The sequence below is a fragment of the Artemia sp. Qi Xiang Cuo genome, chromosome 17 (genome assembly GCF_049724085.1).
Source record: "Artemia sp. Qi Xiang Cuo chromosome 17, ASM4972408v1, whole genome shotgun sequence".
Classification (NCBI taxonomy): domain Eukaryota; kingdom Metazoa; phylum Arthropoda; class Branchiopoda; order Anostraca; family Artemiidae; genus Artemia; species Artemia sp. Qi Xiang Cuo.
The window spans coordinates 58,935,902-58,959,026 of NC_142810.1; the positions used below are offsets into that span (position 1 = coordinate 58,935,902).

The 23,125-nt window shown below is 34.1% G+C and overlaps 1 protein-coding gene across 2 annotated transcripts in view; it reads right to left on the minus strand.

Moving 5' to 3' along the window:
- LOC148942413 (putative flavin-containing monoamine oxidase A) overlaps positions 1–23,125 on the minus strand; it is an 82,336-nt gene that overhangs the window by 20,659 nt on the left and 38,552 nt on the right. For both annotated transcript variants that reach the window (XM_089103747.1, XM_089103746.1), the window contains exons 2-6: positions 18,718–18,977; positions 11,064–11,220; positions 5,307–5,422; positions 1,927–2,063; positions 629–950 (exon numbers count right to left, since the gene is read on the minus strand). In XM_089103747.1, coding sequence (XP_088959873.1) covers positions 629–950; positions 1,927–2,063; positions 5,307–5,422; positions 11,064–11,220; positions 18,718–18,977 — 992 coding nt within the window. The remainder of the gene's footprint in view (positions 1–628; positions 951–1,926; positions 2,064–5,306; positions 5,423–11,063; positions 11,221–18,717; positions 18,978–23,125) is intronic.

The window sequence follows — 23,125 nt, forward strand, 5'->3', positions numbered from 1 at the left end:
ACATCAGAGAGGCTTCACCCCCCCCCCCCCCTACCCCCAAAGAGGAATACAAATTCATAAAGTCCAAAATCTTGTAATATTCAGGGGAAATCTTACACATTTCCAGAAATTAATATTTCTTTCATATCTTAGCCCCCGGAAAAAAAACATTCGCAGGCTCACACCCCGTCGAAAAATTTACATGGGTGTCCTTGCTGTTTGGCAAGACCTAATACTTTGAAAATGTTTCTGCTAAAATCTTTTCTTTTCTACGTAACTTAAAACTTTTTTTTAAGCATAACTTAATAGCTCCTGGCAGAGAGTGAGATCCTAAATCCTGAACTTTGAACAATTCAGCATTTTTTCTGAGCATAGTCCTGCAAGGGCATCAGCAGGGACGTTCGAAGGGCTTCAGCCCCCCCCCCCACCCCTCCTGGAGAAACACTACACATAAAGAACAAAATCTTGTGGAATTCAGAATACTTCCACATTTTTGGGGGGAAAAACCCTTCTTTCATATATTACGCCCCCCTACAAAAAAAAAATTCACGGGCTCATCCCAGGAAAATCTTATATGGGCGTCCTTGCTGTCTTATCATTTTATTACTCATTTGCTTATCAACACCAAATACTTTATCAAACGACTCACGTCTATTTCGTTCCATTCCACCCCATTTTTAGCAGCTATGAATCCAACAAGCGCCGGGACGCCGTTATCCGTCGTTGCGTCAAAAACAATCCCCAACGGTCCAGTGGAGATCCCTGGAACCAACGTTTTCCCTCCATTGCTTGTAAGCTCCCCCGACAACCCTTCTTCTAGCCAGTAGGCTTTGTCATAAATGATGTTGAATTTTGTAAAATGTCCCATTGGCATGTGATTCAGAAAAAGTCTTCGCATTTCTGGCATTGGGGGGTTGAATTCAATTTTTGCTGTACAATTCGGTGGGGTTGATACAATTGCACATTTGGCCCTGAAAAAAATTAGAAGGATTTAAAAAATATAGTATCAGATTAAAGTAACCAATATTTAAGACCGAGTAAATATAAGTATTAAGTACCATATCAGCTCACATGGAGAAGAGGGCTTATGGGTGGATACAAGATTTTAGATGGGGGTAGACCGGTTCTGACTAACCTTTTTTGGCCTTCATAGTTTTGATATTTAAGTTAAAACATAAAATTGGAATTACCTCATGTCAAGAAGAGGGAGATTACCTCCTCTGAACCGACACGACTCTGAAAGTCCTGAAGAGTGGCTCAAAGGATATCCTCTGGAGAAAAATTCTGAATTACATATACTATTTTTGTTTTTCAACCCCTTCTTCTATAAGATCGTTTGACATCCCTCTATCTATCGATCAGACTTATGTGCATTTACTTCATACAGAATTTCAGGAGGTAAGTAAAAAACCATAAGTACCAAACCAGGCTGGAGTGGAGCTATACAAATGATGTAAAATATTTTGGAGGGGGCCAAGGTAGAAGCATGTATGAGGCTGAGAGGAAAGAGGAGCGTACATTAGTGGGTCTTGTTCCTGCTTCTTGGTATTGGGGTCAGGTTTCAAGCAGCAGATATTTTTTATCCCGTAAGAACGTTTGCTTACGGAAAATGTGAGAATTATGGTTTGAGCAATAAACAAATTGGATCAGTCCATGGATCTGATGAACTGCATGTTCTCATAAAGTTGGAGTCCATGGGGGAACTTAAAAATAAAATTTTATTCATCCTAAAAACGTGTTTTACGATGCGTTTCCTTAACGCTTTTTTCTTTTACGATATCTAAAAAACGCATTGTATGCGTTTTTTCATTTTACGATGATCATACTCACTACAAATTTTACAGCAATGAAAAGCATGCATTTAGATAAAAACAATAGCAATTTTTTTGTGGGAGAAGGGGGGAAGGGTCACGACCCTGAAGGATCCCTCTTTCATACCAGTCTTACCTAAAAATGAATCCACTATCTGTTGTCACTGTGATTCCATCATAGTTTTGGGATATTCTTTTTACTGGTTGACTGAGGAAGATTTTATCCCAGCCAATTTTTGCGGCCAAAATTTGACTGATTTGCTGAGTTCCACCCTAAAAAAGGGAAGATACAAAATTGTGTGTAATGTACTGCTTGAATTCGCCGGGTACTAAGGAATCTTGGTCGGGGAGGAGTGTCCCTCTTTCGTCAAAACTATGAAAAATATTCAAAGTTTCTGGAAAATGCGGGTCGGGAAGGAGTGTCCCTCTTTCGTCAAAACTATGAAAAATATTCAAAGTTTCTGGAAATTGCGGGTAGGGAAGGAGTGTCCCTCTCGTCAAAACTATGAAAAATATTCATAATACGTAATAATTTCTGTATATTTTGAGTTTTAATGTTACTGCTTACTTTTATTTGAAAAAAAACTTGTTGAATTGGCCGGGTACTAAGGAATCTTGGTAGGGGAGGAGTGTCCCTCTTTCGTCAAAACTATGAAAAATATTCAAAATTTCTGGAAATTGTGGAATAGTTATGGGAACCATTGAGAATTCGTGTGGGGCCTAAGCTCATAGGTCTATGTACATACATAGATTATTGTTGTCACATTATATTAGTTTAACTAAAAACAGCCAAAAAAATACTTTTTATAAATGCGGCAATATGCACTAATTAAAATGCACTAATAAAATTGCACTAATATGCAATAATATAAGAATACATTAATAAAATGAATTTGATCTTTTGAACAAACTGATCAACCAAACAGTAACATACCATGGACGATATAAAATAATACCATGCAATAGCGTTATACCATGGTTACATGTTAAGCATATGCAGAGAGCAAAATTAAATAAACAACTTTTAAATATACAGGATGTAACCGGTTTAAACATAGTCTGGAGAATTAATAAGAGCTAGAGTAGCGTGGAGACATCAAACTCTGCCGGTTAATAAATATATAAAAGAAGATAAATAAATATAAGAAGAAGTGCTAAAAATAACCCGTACTTAAGACTTGAGATAAACTGAACAGAATACAAGAGTTAAAAAAAGCAAAGGTTTTATTTTGAAAAGAATTACGGTTTTTGGTTTTAAATGTATCGTTTTAAAAAGAAAATCAAAAGAGATTTATAACTTTTAATATAAGTGCAATCTTTGTATAATCTTCATACTGAAATAAGAATTTGATATTAAGATAAAGTAACTAATAACTAATATGTGAGCAAACAATATGTTCCATAATATTTAAATATTACATCGAGACTGTCACCCTGTAGAAACAAGGTAAATTAACATTATGAAACTCAAAAGGAACAATTTATTTGTATTCACATCTAAGGCAAGAAATCAACACCGCAAGCTCCCAAAGCCAACTACCCTTTCCAATTTAGATGAATGTTTGAAAATAGAACCTTTTTAGGAGGAAAAAGATTATAGAATATTGCATTGGAATATGAGAATTCTAACACCATGTAAAATGAATAAGATTTAGATTTTTCCCGAATTTTTAGAAGAGAAAACCAGTTTTCCTTTCCTGTTTTCCAGTTTTCCAGTTTTACTTTTCTACCAGTTTTACTTTGTAACAATAAGATATGGATTAGATCGATCAACGTTTGTTTCAGAGATAGTTTTTTTTTTTTTTTTTTTTTTTTTTTTTTTTTTTTTTTTACAATTACCTGTCTTTGTATCTTCGTCATCAGTTAAGATTATTTAAAAAATTAAATAAATTATACCAAGAAAATAAGGCAAAATGTTATTTTGAACGCGTTTCAATTATTCGAAAAATATAAGCCATTTTCTGTTGAAAATTTGTCGTTTTGTAGTCAATGTATGATTAATTCAGATAATATTTATTCTTTTAGACAAAAATGCATAAAATTACTGAAAAATATTAACAAATATGCAAATACAAATTTCCATAAAAAATAAAACCACAAAATATATCTTACACACAACGTGCAGATACTATTAAAAAGATTATATAAAAAATATGTCCTTAAAATTAAATAACATTAATAGTATTATTAAATTATTATTATTATAATATTAATATAATAATATTACATCATGATCAAACAAAATTTAACAAGTCTTTTGAATAGTTCTTTTTATTTGGTCATTGACAAAAACAGTAAAAAAAACATCTTCACCAGTTTTCCTTAGAGAAATGTTAATTTTAAAGACAGACAATCAATGCTGGATGTGACGCAATTCGCACAAATTTTAACAATACAAATCCATTAAAAATAAAACAAAATATGATAAAAAAAAAAAAAAAAAACATCAATGTAATACAATGTTTTACAGCTAGAGAAAAGAATACAAAGTTTTGAAAAATAATTGTCTTCGATGAATCCTCAGAATCAACTGGACAGACAAAATTACCAACTCATTCATTGGAAAGAATACTAAACAGCCACTCGCTATTAATAAAGTCATAAGCAGTCGGTGGCGATATTGAGGACACATGGTTAGAATGGGCAGCAATCGCCTGCCTCGTGACGTTTGACGTTGGACTCCTCTAGGAGTTTGACGGCGTGGCTAAAAGAGGGCTACACTTGGACGATGCCTAGAAAAAGACACAGCGATCTCAGGAACATCCGTTGATGATCTTTGGTCGAAGACGTTGGAGATGTCATCGTGGAGAGGTATCTTTGCCGCCTTATGCCCCGACCGGCATGGGAAGTCCTAATTCTAATGGTTCATTTACACATTGCAGAAATCAGTCCAGATTTAGCAATCCGTGTGGAGATTCCGTCTCTTTTCGTGCTTGAAAAACTCTCTAGCTTTCTGAAACGATTTGGTCAAATCAGGACAGATTCTTGGCAAGGTTTTTAAATGAGTAAAACCATGACTTTGGATCATCAAAACTTTGTTGTTTCAGACTGAATTTCTTTCTCTCTTTGTCTTCTGTGCCTCCTTCACAGTATAAGGACTACTGCGAGAGTCAAAGTAGCCAATATTCTTCTTTTAGAACTTATCCTCATCCACGTTGATGCGTCTATTTGAAAACTTTTCCTTAAAACGTAGCATTTTCTGGGCCATCGTTCGAAAAGATACGACCAGATTTCCACATATATTTCCGCAATGTGAAAAGGAACAATAAGTAAGTTGACCAATACTAGTGTTTTTGTTACAGAATTGAAATAAAATATAACTAAAATTAATCAGGGGGGAAGGGTATTTGATGCGGCTTTGACAGTGTCCTTGGAGAAAACTTTCATTAAACCTATTCACAGCAGTGGCGTACGCTACGATTGCGATATAAACAACTATTTGTAAGTTGGACTTATCCTGTAAGCATGAAGCATAAATGATAAGGGCATGCAGAATATAAAGTAGAATATAAACACCTTGACTCTAAATTCTTGACCATCACCATCCCTGGCCAAAAAGAGCCGCATTATACCTCCAGCAGAGTTTGCAAACGCCAAAAAATAAAGAGCCGAAAGTCTTGACGATTCCGCACCTGAAAAAGAAATCTATTTGAAACTTTGATGGCTTGAAAATTATTATAGAAACGATATTCCACCACCAGGTTGTGTGGCATAACAGCCCTCCCTCCCCCATGAGAAAATTACTTCAGCGCTACTTGCGATTACCAGAATTAGCGACTATAAGCACATAGTCAAAATTGAATATTGAATCTTGGCATCATAAATTTATGCTTGGAATTTTGCCAATAATGAAATTCAGGACTCTGGAATGCATCAGCAAGATCATTGATACATTAAATGCAGATGGAGCACTTAGAAACTTACAACAGTTTCTTAAACCTCTGAATGGTTTAATTAGCTGAAATGGAAGGAGCAAAACCCGGTGGAAGTCCAACGGAGACCACGTAAAGCCTATTCACCCTACAAATTCTGTAGACATGAGCATCTAGAGATGGTCCCAATAAGAAGGTCACTAATACTTACTAGGGGCAGAATATTGAACGGGAACGTTAGGAGACACTCAATGTGTAGTTAAGTCATCAATGGTATGATATGCTCAAAAAAGATTGTTAACATGTCTGTTTCAGCTTAGTTTTATCTGCCAATATTCAAATGCACAAAAACAGGGTTGTCCATTATAAAATATTAAATAAAAAAAACAAGTTTTTTAAACTGAAAGTAAGGAGCGACATTAAAACTTAAAACGAACAGAAATTATTCTGTATATGAAATCCACTGTCCCCTCCTCAACGCCTCGCTCTTTACGGTAAAGTTTTTTATTGTTTTAAAAAATAATGTTGTGAGACAGAGTCAAACTTTAGCGCAACGCGCGAGGCTTTGAGGAGGGGACAGTCTCTTGCATATACAGAATAATTTCTGTTCGTTTTAAGTTTTAATGTCGCTCCTTACTTTCAGTTTAAAAAACTTGTTTTTTTTTTAATTAAATTTTTGAACGTTTTTGAATAAATGCATGTTTTGATCTTGGCTCACCGTACATGAATAAGTAAAACAAAATTTTCATATTAATTTACTTTTATTTAGTTAGATGGCTTTCTCGAAACTTGTTTAATTTTATTTACGAACGTTTTTATTAGTAATAAATATACGTAACTTACGAATTAACTTACGTAACGAACTTCTATATTCATATATTTTTAATACGTTTATTAGGGGGTTCGCCCCCTAGTCAATACCTAGCTCTTTAAGCGAAAGTTCAAATTTTGTTCCAATTCTTTAGAAATGACCGCTTAATCACAAAGGCCGTTAATTAGAATAAATAGCTCTTATGAAAGTACTAAAAATTCTTTGGCTTAAAGAGCGAGGCATTGACTACGGGGTGAACCCAATTATATATGTAATATTTTCTGTTCGTTTAAAGTTTCGATGTTGCTGCTGTTGCAGTTGAAATACTTGTTTTTTTTATTAAATTTATGATCTTTTTTTAAATAATGCTGGGAAGTCCGGCGTCCCCTTCATAGCAATGTCCCTTCCCCCATGAAAACTTCCTTCATGGAAAAATCCTCCCACATAACCCCTGACCCACCCACCCACCCCCCCCCACTACCAGGAAAAATCTCCCCTGAAAACGTCTGTATACTTCCAAATAACCAATACTATATGTTAACATTGGGTAAAGTTCATAACTTTCAGTCTCCCCCCGGGAACTTCGGGGGATTAAGTCATCCTAAAAGACATACTTATAATATTTTCGAACATGCTGAATAAAATGGCTATCTCAAAATTTTGACCAGGTGACTTTGGGAAAAAAATGAGCGTGAGAGGGGGCCTAGTTGCCCTCCATTTTTTTGGTCACTTAAAATGGGCACTAGAACTTTCAATTTCCATTCCAATGAGCCCTCCCACGATATTCTAGGACAACTGGGTCGATACGATCACCCCTGGGAAAAAAAAAAAAAAAAATAAACACGCACCCGTGATCTTTCTTCTGGCAAAAAAATGCAAAATTCCACATTTTTGTAGATAGGAGCTTGAAACCTCTACAGTAGGGTTCTCTGATACGCGGAATATGATGGTGTGATGTTCATTAAGGATTTATAACTTTTAGGGGGTCTTTCCCCCTTTTTTGAAAATCAGCCAAATTTTCTCAGGCGCTTAACTTTTGATGGGTAGGATTAAACTTGATGAAACTTATATATTTGAAATCAGCATTAAAATCTGATTCTTTTGATGTATCTATTTGTATCAAAATACCGTTTTCTAGAGTTTTGGTTACCACTGAGCCGGGTCGCTCCTTACTTACAGTTCGTTACCACGAACTGTTTGATTTAGTTTTGGTAGCATCAATGTTTGAATAAGTGAAGCCCTTTTTCCTGTTTTCCGGCAAAGCTGGCCATGTGAGACCAAATGGATAACCAATCACAGTTTACCCAAATGGTTTGGTTCTGGCCACATCCAATCAAGACGTGCAATGACTGGTCATAGGCTCTGGTAACACTTGACTAACTTCGCCTGAAGAGGGGAAATGAAACCACGGGAATAGAAAAGAGATTATTCGAAAGAGAAATAGTCGAACTGAAATTAAACCAATATTAATTAAATAAAAAAAACACACATTTAAATGAGGATACCACTTTACTCTTGCCTATGGTATTCTTGTGAAGCCAATTCAAGTTGAAAACAAAGACGTGAGTTTATTACGAAGGTTCCCTTAGAAAACAGTACTTAAATGAATATTGGAAGCACGGCTGTATCCAGGCGGATAGGGGAGAGGGGGGGGGGGTATTACTGGGCTTAAACTCTCCTTCGCGAAATTTTTATCCGACCCGTAAAAAAAATAACAAAAATAAATATGAAGAGATTTTTTACATGTTTTATAAATTTTTTTTGTACCACTCCCCCCAAAAATACCCCACCCCTGAATAAAAATCGCGGATACACCCTTGATTGGAAGTACATGATTTATACTGCCAGCAACAACAAAAATATGCCACTAGCTGTAAAAAGAAGTCTTTATCGGTATTAAATGATTGAAAATCCTCTTAAGACTCCGGATTTGGAATTACTCTTTCTTAGAGACTGTTAACACAAGGTAACTGATTACTAAACGCAACTTTTTGAAAAATCTATTTCCTCATTTCCAAACTATAATATTTTCTTTGCAAAATGTATTAACGGTTTTTAATTTAGGAAAAACAATAAGAAGGAGGGGCTTAAGCAGGAACCCCCTATGTCCTCCTTTTTTTATTTTCGTAAATCTTTTTTTTCACCCGTTTTGCCCCCGTTTTTTTCACCCGTTTTTTTTCACCCGTTTTGCAAATTTTTTCAGAGAAAAAAATATACAAATATGTTGGGTGGGCTTTTCCCTTCCCTGACCCAAGTCTTAAGCATACATACACCTTAGGGGTTAAGCAACAATTATTTTAAATACAGCACAACAGCAATTATTTTTAATTATTTTTAAATATTTTAAATATACATTTTATGGGCCAAATTTTTCTAATAAGTCGAATGATGGAGTCTATATACCATCTATTTTCAGCTAAAACTGCTTTGCCAGCGTGTATGAACTTAACAAGAAAAGAAGAAAAAAAAATTATTTTTGTATTTTTTAATCATTTTTAATTTTTTTAATTTTGTATTAAATCATTTTGTTGTATTTTTTTCGAAAAATAGAAAAAAAACACAAAATGTCTCAGTAGATTTTGAAGATTACTTCCAAAATATAAGAAATAAGCAAATAAAAAAAATATAAAATAAACGAAATAAAAATAAAAGAAAGAAATGAAAAAATAGCAAAAATATAAGAAATGAGCAAAATGCCAAAGAACTTAACAAGAAAGAAGAATGATCACAAAAACAAGTTTGTAAAAAATCTAAAAAAATTTTAAATCTAAAAACATATCTAAAATCTAAAAACATATTCATTTTTGATGAGGGAAAGTTTTTCTTTAGATTAAAACAAAAAAATACTATTCAGATATCTCATTATAATTTGGATCTTCGACGATTTAATATAATAAGATTGGGATTAAAACGACTAGTGCCACTCAGAGTTTAGTGTCTGGTGACTTCATTAAAAAGTGGGATATCTAAAATAAAATAGGATATTTGATAAGGTTAGTCAGCAATAAAATCGGACTAAAAGTTGAAATGCATTATTCGAAGTGAAAATCCAGTCAGCACAAAGCAGGGCCAGCCTAGCTTGGAAAAATTTTGGTAATTTAAGCAGGTTAGTTCGATTTAGGATGATTCTGGGGGAAGGAGTTGTACTTTCTTTACCTTCCCCTGCAATTAAAGCACCCGAAAAGACAAGGACGCAGCAGTTTTTGGTAAAAAAAAACGTCGCGAAGTTCTGGATAGCATTGGTAATTTTCTTGGTAAAATAAAGTCGTAAAGCTCTAGATGGCATTGGTAATTTCCTTGGTAAAACAAAGTCGCAAAGCTCTAGGTGGTGTTAGTAACTTTCTTGGCAAAACAAAGTCGCAAAGCTCTAGATGGGATTGGTTATTTTCTGGGTAAAACAAGGTCACCAAGCTCTAGATGGCGTTGGTAATTTTCTTGGTAAAACAAAGTCGCAAAGCTCTAGATGGCATTGGTAATTTTCTTTTCGACGTAAGTACCAGTTTCTGCTCTTTTACCGTTCCCCTACTCTTTGCTTCGTCCCTAAGCCAAACCGTAGTCGCAGATGTCGATAAAAAGCCGAGTCTTATTACCGATATGTGGTTTTCTCAATTTTAACGCCATACTTGGCAAGAAATTGGCAAGAAATTGGCTTGAAAAGCGTGTATAAATACTGCTTTGTTTCATTAATGCTATGTATTTCTGTTTTGTGTAAAATTCCTATTACACATGGAAAAAAGTTAAGTTTAAGTGACGTTAAGTGTGAATAAGTTTATCTACTGCTTCTATACCTCACCCTTGGGCAAGCTTTGCTTTTAAGGGGAGGTAGCAACAATTTAGGGACTACACAATTAGGGACCGTTCTTTTACTTATCTTTGTGCTGAGATCTTACATCTTTTGACAAAGAACGCTTAAAAGTGAAATCTTAGCACTAAGATCTTACATCTTATAGCGTTCTTTTGCAAACGTCTTTCATCATTCTGCTCTGATCAGTGGTCTAAGAACAATGATGAGTATATCATCAAAGTTCTCTCCTCATTGTTCTATATGGCAGAAAGATGGCGTCCTTCACTTTTTTTTGCTAACATCAGTGAGCTGTAAGATCTTAGAAAAGATAAATTAAAAGAACGGAAATCTTTGCAGAAACATGTGAGATCTTAGAAGTAAGATCTTAGTGCAAAAGAACGGGCCTTTTTATGTTTAATATGTGTTTTGTAAAAAAAAATCCTTTTCTCTCTCTCATACTGCTTTCTACAAGGAAGATAAATTGCATATAAATTGGTTTCTTTGTTTTATTATTATTTTTGGAATTCGATTTTTTTTTTTTTTTTTTTTTTTTTTTTTTTTTTTTATCTTGTAACGCTGAAGACGATAACCAATAGCTTACCCATGTCCCTTCGAAAATTTGATTCCCTAAATGGACAAAGTTAAATAGAAGCGTTTAGAAATAAATTTCAGAAAGATTAAATGTTTCGGCATAGAACAAGGAGTCTAATGGGGATACTATTTTTGTTTTATAATGTTCCCCTCAGAAGAGCCGCTAAACTGCAATTTTTCCGAAATCTTAGAAAGATGAAACTTGTTGCACATACCGAGAGTTCCTCTGACCTGCGCCTCAAATGCATCCTTGACAGACTTATTTTTTAGCTTCTTCGTCAAAAGAGTCTCAAGTGTTATACTATCCAACTCCTCAGCGTATGGGGAGGAGTAAGGATCTTCAATTGGCACTTTTTGAGACAGCTCCTCCATCTAAAAATATCATATTTTCTCTACAAATGGATATTTCATTCGTCGATACTGTTCTGCAAATCATGAAAAGAAAGCCGATTTTTTGTATTTAGATACTGAGCCAGGATTCAACCTATGAGTTTAATTTTGAGTAGACGTGGTTTTAATATGTTAATGCTGATGACTCGAAACTTACAATCTTTTTGTCATTTTCCAAAATTTATTGTAAAAAAAATGATATTTTATTGAATTGCTATCACTTAGTGGGGAGCAGAAATATATAAAAGAAAGATTCTGAGTTGTCAATTTACCTTTTTCTCTTCCCCATTCTCCACAATCCCAAATCCTCCTCATATCCCATCCTCATTCATCTCAAATCCTTTCCCAGGAGGTTATACCCATTTTTGTTTGAGCAAAAACCAATTGAAACCGCACTTAAATAGCACTAAAACAACATTTTAATATGTAAAAAAGATGACAAAATAAGAAATGAAAAGAGATACAGTAGACGTAAGAGGTAAAAAGATACAAAACTGCAAAAAAAGCAAAATAATTTAAAAAATCAAATGCAAAATAAGCAAAATATTTCTTTGATTTTTCACAAAAGCAAAAAATTATAGGTTTCTTTAATTTAATCGCTTCTTTGGTTACATATGCTAACTTACACCGGTTTTTTTATTTGTCAGTTTCTTAAACAGAAATAAAAACAATAAAGAAATAAAGTACAAACAGAGAAGGGCACTATTTCGAGCTATGGAAGATACATTTAATAATTGGCAGAATAAACAAATTAAAACAGCACCGAGAAAGTAAAAAACAAGCATTTGAAGATGTAGATGAGATAGAAAATAATAACAAAATAAGATGTAAAAAATATACAGAAGATATTAAAGATAAAAATATGCAAAACACAAAAGCAAAGAATTCCTCTGACCCAGTTTTGATTGTAAATTTGTTACTTCTTTGGCTGTATATTCCAACTTACGTCGGATTTATATCTTTGTCTGTTTCTTAAACAAAAATAAATAAATAAAGAATAAAAACTGATGCTAGCACAAATCGAGAACGGCACTATTCTGAGCTTAGGGAGAATTAGCTACAATAAACAAATTGAAACAGCACCGAAAAAGTACAAAAGAAGCATTTGAAGATGTAGATAATATAGAAAATAATAACAAAATAAAGTGTAAAAAATATATAGAAGATATTAAAGATAAAAAGATGCAAAACACAAAAGCAAAGGATTCCTCTGACCCATTTTTTTATTGTAAATTTATTACTAAATCGAGAACGCCACTATTTTGAGCTTAAGGAGAAAGGGTAACAATAAAAAAACGGAAACAGCTCTTGAAAAGTTCAAAAAAAGGACTTGAAGATGCAAATAAGATAGAAAAGTTAATAAAATTGGATATTAAAAGAGAAAAAAATATAAAAACACAAAAATACAACAAAAACGAGCAAAATTAACATGAGTAGGGCTGGAAAACCCTGTGCCTTCTCAGGACGAGAATATAATGTGTACTTTATTGAAAACAAAATATATTTAAAATGTTTTCACTTTTTTTTACTTTACTTAATAAAAACTTATTAAAACTTAAAGGAATAAATATCAGTATACGTATATTAAACTGATAATCCACGGTATTTTTCTTTTTCAAGTAAAGTGTAAATTATATTCTGGTCTGGAGAAAGCATGGGGGTTGTCAGCCCTACTCATGTTCATTTTTTCTCGTTTTGAGTTTTACTCGGCTATTTATTGTAATTTCTGTTCGTTTTGAGTTACATTTATTTATTGAAGGTGATTTGTGGTAGTTTTACGCTTGGAAGGTTATTTGACTTTATTTCTGCTCATTTTTCGCTTACTGGAGCTCTTTACTTTTATTTGAAAAACTTGTTTTTTGGAAAAAGTTTTTTAAGTTAATTTCTGTTCGTTTTTTATTGACACAGTTTTTTTCACGGAAAAAATAATGCTTTATATCTTTTCTGTTTTTTTTTTCATTAAGAATCCATAATTTAGTTGCTATTTTTATTTTGGAGAAACTTTTTTAACAATTTTTAATCCTGACACAAATAGTATTGTTTAATTTAAGCTTAAACCTCCTCAAGTTGACCTGAAAAATAAAACTTAATATGATTCCCAAATTGTATGTAAGATATAGCTGCTACGCCCTTTTGACAACCTACAAAGAGAGCGTATTGTGATTCAGTTCATCCCCCCATAAATCCTTGAAAAATTCACCTTCATACCCTTAGGAATATTAGTAATAGTAGTCACAGTAGTAGTATTCATATTACTAGTAGTAGTATTGATAGCAATAGCGTTATTACTAGTAGTAGCAGTAGTATTGACGTATTGCCTTTTTGGTCAGGAGAAAATCCCTTTCATCAAGCCCTGAAGCTTCAACTTAATACAATTAGCCATTGCTGTGACATTGCTGATATGTCCTTTTGATAGCCTATATGTTAATATGCTTCTTGAAATTTTCATCTCAATGCTCTTAGCCTTATTTGCAATAGAAGTAGTTATTGAAGTTGCAGTAGTACTAGTAAATGAAGCAGTGATATTAGTATCAGTAGTTGCGTGCAAATATTGTTTTTTGGTCAGAGGATCTTCCCCTTTAAGCATTCTCTGTAAGTTCCAGCTTAATGCCCAAACCAATTTTTGAGATACACTCTTTTGGTACTGTACATGCGCATGACGTCTTTTGGTTTAGTGCAGATTTCCCCTCAATATTGTAAATAGAGTAGTGTGGTCGCATCAGTGGTAGCAGTAGTTTGGGTGGTAGTTGTAGTAGTAGTGGTAGCATGGAAATATTGCCTTTCTGGTCATTTCCCTTATCATTTTCTGACAGTTCCAAATTAATATACTCAGTCATTCCTGAGTTACACTTTTTTGACAATGGGTATACGCATAACGTGTTTTGATTTGGTTAAAAACTCTCCTCAACATTATCTTAAGGACTCGCCTCAATATCCTTCGTCTTTTTGGAAATTTAAGTTCAAACATGCACACCTTTCTCAATTGTGGTGACGCTTTCTAATTAAGTCAAATTTGGGATTTTAATAAAAACATTAAGACGCAAATACAAGTTTCAAAATGCCACTTTTTATTTAGCTTAATTAAAAAAACTTTTTCCACAAAATAAGTCTTTCAAAGAAAATTAAAGTACTCCATTAAACAAAAAATGAGCAAAAATAAAATCAAATAATTTTCGAAGCGTGAAACTACCGCAAATCAGCATCGATAAATAAATGAAACCTAAAATAAACAGAAATTACAATAAATAACCGAGTCAAACTCAAAACGAGCAGAAACTAACATAAATTGGGCTCAAAATCTCTATGCCTTCCATAGGCCAGAACATAATTTGCACTTTACTGAAAAAAATATAAATGTTCTTACTTTTATAACTTTAATAAATCAAATAATATTAACATTTTGATTATTAAATATCAGTATATATATATATATATATATATATATATATATATATATATATATATATATATATATATATATATATATATATATATATATATTAAACTGACAATACACATTCATTTGTATTTTTTTTCAGTAAAGTGCAATTTATGTTTTCGCCTTGGGAAGGCATAGGGGTTTTAAGCCCAACTTATGTTAATTTCTGCTCGTTTTGAGTTTGACTCGGTTATTTATTGTAATTTCTGTTCATTTTGGGTTTCTTTTATTTGTCGATGCTGATTTGCGGTAGTTTCACACTTCGTAGATTATTTGATTTTATTTTTGCTCATTTTTTGTTTAATGGAGTTCTTTACTTTTCTTTGAAAAACTTATTTTGAGAAAAAAGTTTTTTTAATTAATTTCTGTTTGTTTTATATTGATTTTGTCTATTTATGGGAATAGTAAGTAATACTATAAATCTTTTCGTTTTTTTAAGACTTTATAGTTTGGCCTGCTATTTGTATGCTGGAGAAAAATTTTCAGCATTTTTTAACAACATACACCCTTTTAAAAATCTGGACACAAATAGTAGCGTCTCATACCTCCTCTAGTTGACCTAAAATGGAAAACTTGATACCAATAGTAAAAAAAATCTGCTTACTTTCTTTGATCGCTTGGATCCACTTACGCTATTTTGACTTGGTAAAATTTTAAGAGCAGAAGTAGCCCCGAAAGTTTGACGATAATACCCTCAGTCGTTCTTTGGATACTGCTGAGGTGCCTTTATTGGGAATTAGCATTAACACAGTGCATTTTGATTTAATCTTAAGGCAACATTTATTTTTTAAACATAAAGGCAAATGGGAGGGTGGGTGTTGGAGGGGGATTAATTGCCCTCCAATCACTTTCGACTATAAAAAGGGCATCAACCCTTTCTATTTTCAATCAAATTAGCCCTTTTTGAAGTTCCTACGACAACTCCTTCGATACGAAGCGCCCTGATCTAAACAACAACAACAACAACAACAACAAATCATACATTGTACTCACATCGATCTTTACTATAAAAATGTCAAGCCTTCCGATCACTTTCAACTATTAATAAACGCAATAGCCCTTTCGATTTCCAATCGAATGGGTCCTTTCTGAGTTTCTTCGACAGCGCTTTCTATAAGCACCTTATATGCCCCCTGGGTATAAATTACAACCTTTACCCTAAGGGCTGTGAGGGTGGTTGTCATCATCTAAGACATAATTTCCAGAGATTTCAACTATGTTAAACAAAATGGCTATCTCAAAATTTTGATTGGATGTGTTTCTGAAAATGGTGGGGGTGAGAGGGGCGTTAGTCGGTGTCCCATCACTTTTCAACTTTTAAAAAAGGCACTAGCCCTTTCAATTTCCAATCAAATGAGCCCTTTTGAAGTTTCTACGACAACGCTTTCAATAAAAACCATATATGCCTCCTGTGTATAACTTACAACCCTTGTCCTGTGGGCTGGGAGGGGGTGTCTACCTCAAAGACCTCATTTCCAGAACTTTCTACTACGTTGAACACAATGGCTATCTGAAAATTTTCATTGGATGTGTTTAGGGGAATGGTGGACGTGAGAGGGGGGTTAGTTGCCCTCAAATCACTGTCGACTATTAAAAAGGAAACTAGCCCTTTGAATTTCAAATCGAATGAGCCCTTTTTCGAGTTTCTACGACAAAGATTTCAATAAAAACCTTATATGCTCCCAGGGGTTGACTAATAACCCTTGCCCTGGAGACTGTGGGGGGAGTGTCCTGCTCAAAGGTATAATTTCCTGAACTTTGAACGTCGTGGGACAAATTGGCTATCTCAAATTGGCCTTCCACGCCCACCATTACCCCAAACACATCAAATCAAAATTTTGAGATAGCCGTTTTGTTCAACGTAGTTAAAAGATCTGGAAATTATGTCTTCTAGGAGGAATCTCCCCCCACAGCCCCCATGGCAAGGGTTGTAAGTTATGCCCTGGGGGCATATAAGGTTTTTATACAAAGCGTTGTCGTAGAAACTTCAAAAATGGCTAATTTGATTGGAAATTGAAAGGGTTAGTGCCCTTTTTAATATTTGAAAGCGATTGGAGGGCAACTAACCCCCCTCTCACGCCTACACCGTTCTCCAAACACCTCGAATCATAATTTTAAGAGACCCATTTTTTTCAAAATAGTTGAAAGTTCTGGAAATTATGTCATGGAGAATGATAACCCCTTCAGAGCCCTCAGGGCAAGGGTTCTAAATTATGGCCTGGGGGCATATAAGTTCTTATAGATAGCGTTATCGTAGAAACTTCAAAATGGGTTCATTCAATTATAAACTTAAAGGGCTAGTGCCCTTTTTAATAGTCGAAAGTGATTGGAGGGCAACTACCCCCCCTCCCTCACATGCCCACCATTTTCCCAAACACATCCAATCAAAATTGTTAGATAGCCATTTTGTTCAACGTAGTTGAAAGTTCTGGAAATTTGGTTTTTCAGGATGACAACCCCCACAGCCCTCAGGGTAAGGGTCGTAAGTTATTCCCTGGGGCATATAAGGTTTTATAGAAAGAGTTGTCGTAGAAACTTCAAAAAGGATTCATTTGATTGGAAATTGAAAGGGATATTGCCCTTTTTAATAGTCGAAAGTGATTGGAGAGCAACTAGCCCCCCGCTAACGCCCATCATTACCTCAAACACGTCCAATCAAAATTTTGAGATAGCCATATTTTCAACGTAGTTGAAAGTTCTTGAAATTATGTCTTTTAGGATGACAACCCCCCCCCCCACACCCCACAGGGACAGGGTTGTAAGTTATGCCCTGGGGGCATATAAGGTTTTTTTTATAGAAAGTGCTGTCGTAGAAACTTCAAAAAGGGCTCATTCGATTGGAAATCGAAAAGGCTAGTGCCCTTTCTAATTGTAGAAAGTGATTAGAGGGCGACTAAACACCCTCTTACGCCCATCACTTCCACAAACACAACGAATAAAAATTTTGAGATAGCCATATTGTTCAACGTATTTGATAATTCTGGAAGTTATATCTTTTAGGATGACAAACCCCCCACACCCCTCAGGGCAAGGGTTGTAAGTTATGCCCTGGGGGCATATAAGGGTTTTAGGCTGTCAGTTGTCCGAGGTTATTTGTAAGGTTCTAAACCCCGATACTTTCCAAAAGCCAGAAAATAATTTCTACTTTACTGAAAAAATTTCTTTTAAATGATTTCATCTTTATAACTTTAAGAAATCAAAAATTAATTAAGGTATTAAGGAATATATATCAGCATATGTATATTAAACTGTCAATGCATATTTTTTTAGTAAATTCATTTGATTTTTTTTTTCAGTAAAGTACACATTACATTCTGGCTTTTAGAAAGCATAGGGGTTTATAACCCTACTCATATTAATTTCTACTCGTTTTGAGTTTAATCTGTTATTTATTTTAATTTCTGCTTGATTTGGGTTTCATTTATTTATTGATACTGATTTGTGGTAGGTGCATGCTTGGTAGATTATTTGATTCTATTTTTGTTCATTTTTGGTTGAATGGAGTTCTTTACTTTTTTTAAAAAACTTATTTTGTGGAAAAAATTTTTTAATTAATTTTAAAAAAAGGACAAACACTTAATGAATCTAGGGAAACTGCTGATCTTACCAATCAAGGGTGTATGGTGCATTGAACTCAGAACCAAAGAGTATGGATAACTTATAAGAGTGGAGACTGGCACTAGTGTCGGCCAAAAACCATTACCACCATCTAGCGTTTGGTGACACCTGGTATTTATTAGTGTAATAATTAGTTGAATTAGTTTAACTACTAAAATTAGGCCAGTAATAAGAGTTTGATCTCAGTTCATGATATATAAAGGATTACAAAGCTTGACAAAAATGCCAAACGTCGCCAAATACTAGATGGCAATGATAGTCTTTATTTTCGACACTAGCGCCAGTTCTCACTCTTAAAAGTTATTCATACTCTTTGCTCAGAACTAGATGACTACGATGATTAGGTATTTTTTTACAATTTTTTTTCTGGGCTAATAATCTAAAAAATATAACAATAATCTAACAAAAAAATAAACAGTAACCTCTTCTATGAAGCCTTGAATTTCACTACAGTCATTGAACGGAAACTCTGTATCATAGACATGTCTCATTGGATTCTCGCCAACCCATGCGACCTTCTTTCCGCTGGTGTTTTGTCTATAAACTTCAAGATCTAGTTCTTTTATCATATTCATCACGTGAGTTTGTGTAGTGCAAACCCATTGTCCACCAAAGTCGAAAGGCTCTTTTCTACCGTCTGGTAAACTTACATCAAGTGTTAGGGTTCTTCCACCGACCCGATCTGAAAAAAAAAAATCAAGGCCACCTACTTTAACACCAGGTAGAAAATTACCATGTTTGGCAGAAGTATCCCACGAGTGGCTCAATATGCGCATGCGCGGTGTGAAAAGTTTTTGCGGGGCAAACATGTGCCATGAGATATGGCACAATTGGCGCTTTAAGATGTGCACTAGGTGACGAGAAATGGGCAATCCCTCGATCATTATGATGACTTTGACCGGTTTTTTTTTCTTTGCGAAACTATAGGGTGAAATGCTGTAACAAAAATTCGACAGGAATTCATAATAATAACTTGAAGACACGTTTTTTTTAAGTAAATTCAGTTCAACTCAATCTGTTTCTCAATCCAACCGAAAGATATTATGATAAAAAAAATAAGGAAGTAACAATGATTTTTAAATAGAGAAGGTACAATACAAAAATAGTTCAGACATTGTCAGGAGACTTATTTTTCCCAGATATGCAGTGAAAGATGTAAAATAGACGCATATATTACCCCATCTAAGTCACTACGTGTTATAAGGGGTCATTAACGTAGAAGTCACGAGAAGCTAGACAGTTCTGGTTAAACCTTAGCAAACAAAAATCCGCATACAACTCACAAGCTCTGACATAACGATGTAATTTTTGCAAATGACCTAAGCAGTTTGCCCCTTTAATGCGCTGCTTTAATACTGCTTAGACCGTGAAACGGATGATTGCAGTTTTTGCAGAAAACCTTGAAACTTGATGATATTTATATTATTTGAGTTTAGTTCTGAGGTTCTTTGAGGTTGAGCAACCACTTTTAATAAGCATTTGCTTCAAAAAAAATTCCAGGTCCAAGAAACGTTTCCTCATCAAGCAAATCCTTATTAAAAATGGTTACTCAACCTCAAAGAACCTCAAAACAACCCTCAAAGAATACGAGTCTCATCAAGTAAATGCCTATTAAAATGGTTGCTCAACCTCAAAGATTTTCAACTCGAACCTCAAAGACCTTAAACCTAGAGTCTCAAACCTAAGCAGTTTGCTGCTTTAATGCGCTGCTTTAATTCTGCTTAGACCATGAAACGTACGATCGCTGTTTTGCTGCAAACTTCAAAACTTGTTGAGGCTCATATTCTTTGAGAATAGTTTTAAGGTTCTTTGAGGTTTAATAAACCATTTCGAATAAGCATTTGCGTCAATAAAATTTCCTGGTCAAAGAAATGTTTCTTAATTAAGCAAATGCTTATTGAAAATGGTTACTCAACCTCAAAACTACTTTCAAAGAATATTAGCCTCATCAAGCAAATGTTTCTTAAAAATGGTTGCTCGTTCTATTCATTGGGAACTTGTAGGACAGATTTTCTTTTCTTTTTTTCTTTTTTATGAAAGCGCTTCATCCAACCATTAGTTACAAGAAGGAACCCCCCCCCCCGTGAAATCAAACCCAAGAGGGTCATACTCCTTCTAGGGCTGCCAACGTTTGGGCCTATGAATGGGTCCCCAGAGCACCGGAAAATGTGTCATTTTTAGCTAAAATGTGTCCCTCTTGAAATCTTAATAACTAGAGGTTACTTTTTTTTAACAGTTGTATTATTGAGCAAAACGCGCCGCTTTGTAAATCTTTCTGAAAGCGACGAGTTAACCTCAAATATAATGAAATATATATATATATATATATATATATATATATATATATATATATATATATATATATATATATATATATATATATATATATATATATATATATATATATATATATAAAACATTCATACAAAATGACTAAGTGTGAAGGCACAAAACTCAAATAAACATACAAATCCCTTACTTTGGAGAAAATCACTTATTAGATATCTGGCAAAACCTGGATACTAAAAAAAAAATTGAGAAATAGCACTCCTTTGGTGAAAAGTGGCATTTTTTTTTACCAAAATATATATCCAATTGGAATTTCGTTTTATCTTATAAATTTACAAAATGTATCCCTTTTTTGGCCTTTTATGTTATTGTGTCCCGGCACGTCGAAATGTGTCCTTTTAACATAAAATGTGTCTAGTTGGCAACTCTGACTCCTTCACAAGGAACCTAAGTGTTTTTTTTTATAAATTATTAAAGTGAAAAAATGTCATTTATGAATGAATGAACTTTATTTCCGATTAAAAAGACATAATCTCACTAGCGGAGTAATGAAAGGAAAGTGTCAAATAAGAAATGCACAAATATACACAAGCAGAACAGCGGACGGACGGAAAAGCTGAGGGGGATATGCTAGATGTTTTCCAGAGGTCTGACTGACTGACCTCGTCTGACTAAATATACATCAAACAAAAAGCGTGCGTCGATCCCAATCTTTAGGGTTAGGGTGAAGGAGGATTAAGGCGGGTAGGTCACGTTTTAAAAATGAGAGATGCCTGCCAAAAGTGTGTGTTCTTTGGCCATCCGTTAGAGACTAAGTGGAATGCAGTATTTTTTCGAATGAGGTGGAGGAAAATCATTGGCAGCGCAATCGCGCGGCCGAAGTAAACAACGATGTTGGCACAACATATTATTATTATTGTTTTTTTCCCTTTAGACCAGGGCACTTCATATCGAAGGAGTTGTCGTAGAAACTTCGAAAAGGGCTCATTCAATTGGAAATTGGAATGGCTTGTACCGTTTTGATAGTCGAAAGTGATAGGAAGGCAACTAACACCCCTTCCACGCCCACCATTTCCCCAAACACATCCAATAAAAATTTTGAGATAGCCGTTTCGTTCAGCGTAGTTGATTTCCAGACAGAAGTTATGTTTTTGAGGAGGACACTCCCCCACAGCCCTCAGGTCAAGGGTTGTAATTTATGCCCTGGGGGCATATAAGGTTTTTTATAGAACGCGTTGTCGTAGAAACTTAAAAAAGGGCTCATTCAATTGGAAATAGAAAGGTCTTGTGCCTATTTTAATAGTCGAATGTGATTAGTGGGCAATTAACGCCCATTCTACGCCCGCAATTTAACCTAACATATACAATCAAAATAGCTATTTTGTTCAAAGCAGTTTAAAGGTCCAGAAATTGTATATTTGAGAATAAAATTTCCCCCACAGCCCTCAAGGCCAGAACAAAATTAGCACTTTACTGAAAAAATACAAATGAATGTGCATTGTCAGTTTAATATACATATACTGATATTTAGTAATCAAAATGTTAATATTATTTGATTTATTAAAGTTATAAAAGTAAAAACATTTATATTTTTTCAGTAAAGTGCAAATTATGTTCTGGCCTTGGGAAGACATAGCGGTTTTGAGCCCTACTCATGTTAATTTCTGCTCGTTTTGAGTTTGAATCAGTTATTTATTGTAATTTCTGTTCGTTTCGGGTTTCATTTATTTATCGATGCTGATTTGTGGTAGTTTCACGCTTGGCAGATTATTTGATTTTATTTTTGCTCATTTTTGGTTTAATGGAGTTCTTTACTTTTCTTTGAAAATCTTATTTTGTGGAGAAATTTTTTTAATTAATCATAAGAAAGGATTTAAAGGACATCGGAAGAAAGAGTGAAGAGTAAAGCTCGGAATGAGGTGAAGGAGAAGCGTGCGCAGATCGGTTGGGATCTGAGGTGGCTTAAAGAAAATTAATCCTGAAACTTTTCTGGATTAATTAGTTAGCTAGAAGATTAGCTTTGAATTTTTTTCAGATTTTTTGTTATTATGTTCTTTGTTTCTCACATTTTCATTTCGTCCATTTATAAATGAAAGCTGCCAAAATCGGCGGCAAATAACGGTTTGACTACTGACGCTGACAATAAAAGGAATACATAAAAAAAAACACAACAATAACCTTTGGCCGTGACTATCTAGTGCTGAAATTGTTGCATAGATTTTCAGATTAAATTTCATTTTCGTTAGACAGCTAAACATAATAACTAAATTGTACAAGATAAATATTGTCATAAAATGGCTATATTTCCTTCTATGATTTTTCTCACGTATTTATTAACAAACAGAGAAGGATATACAAACAGTGATGAAAGGCAAATATTGTTTTTTGTTGGTTTTGTAGCTCTCTTATTAAATTACAAAGCTATATCTTTGAAAACTTTAGCTTGGTCTGACTAAAGGATCTAGAACAGGGTTGCCGGATCAGTCTTTGAAACTTGCATGTTTGTACATGTGCTTCAAAACTGTCAAAGAAATAGTAAAT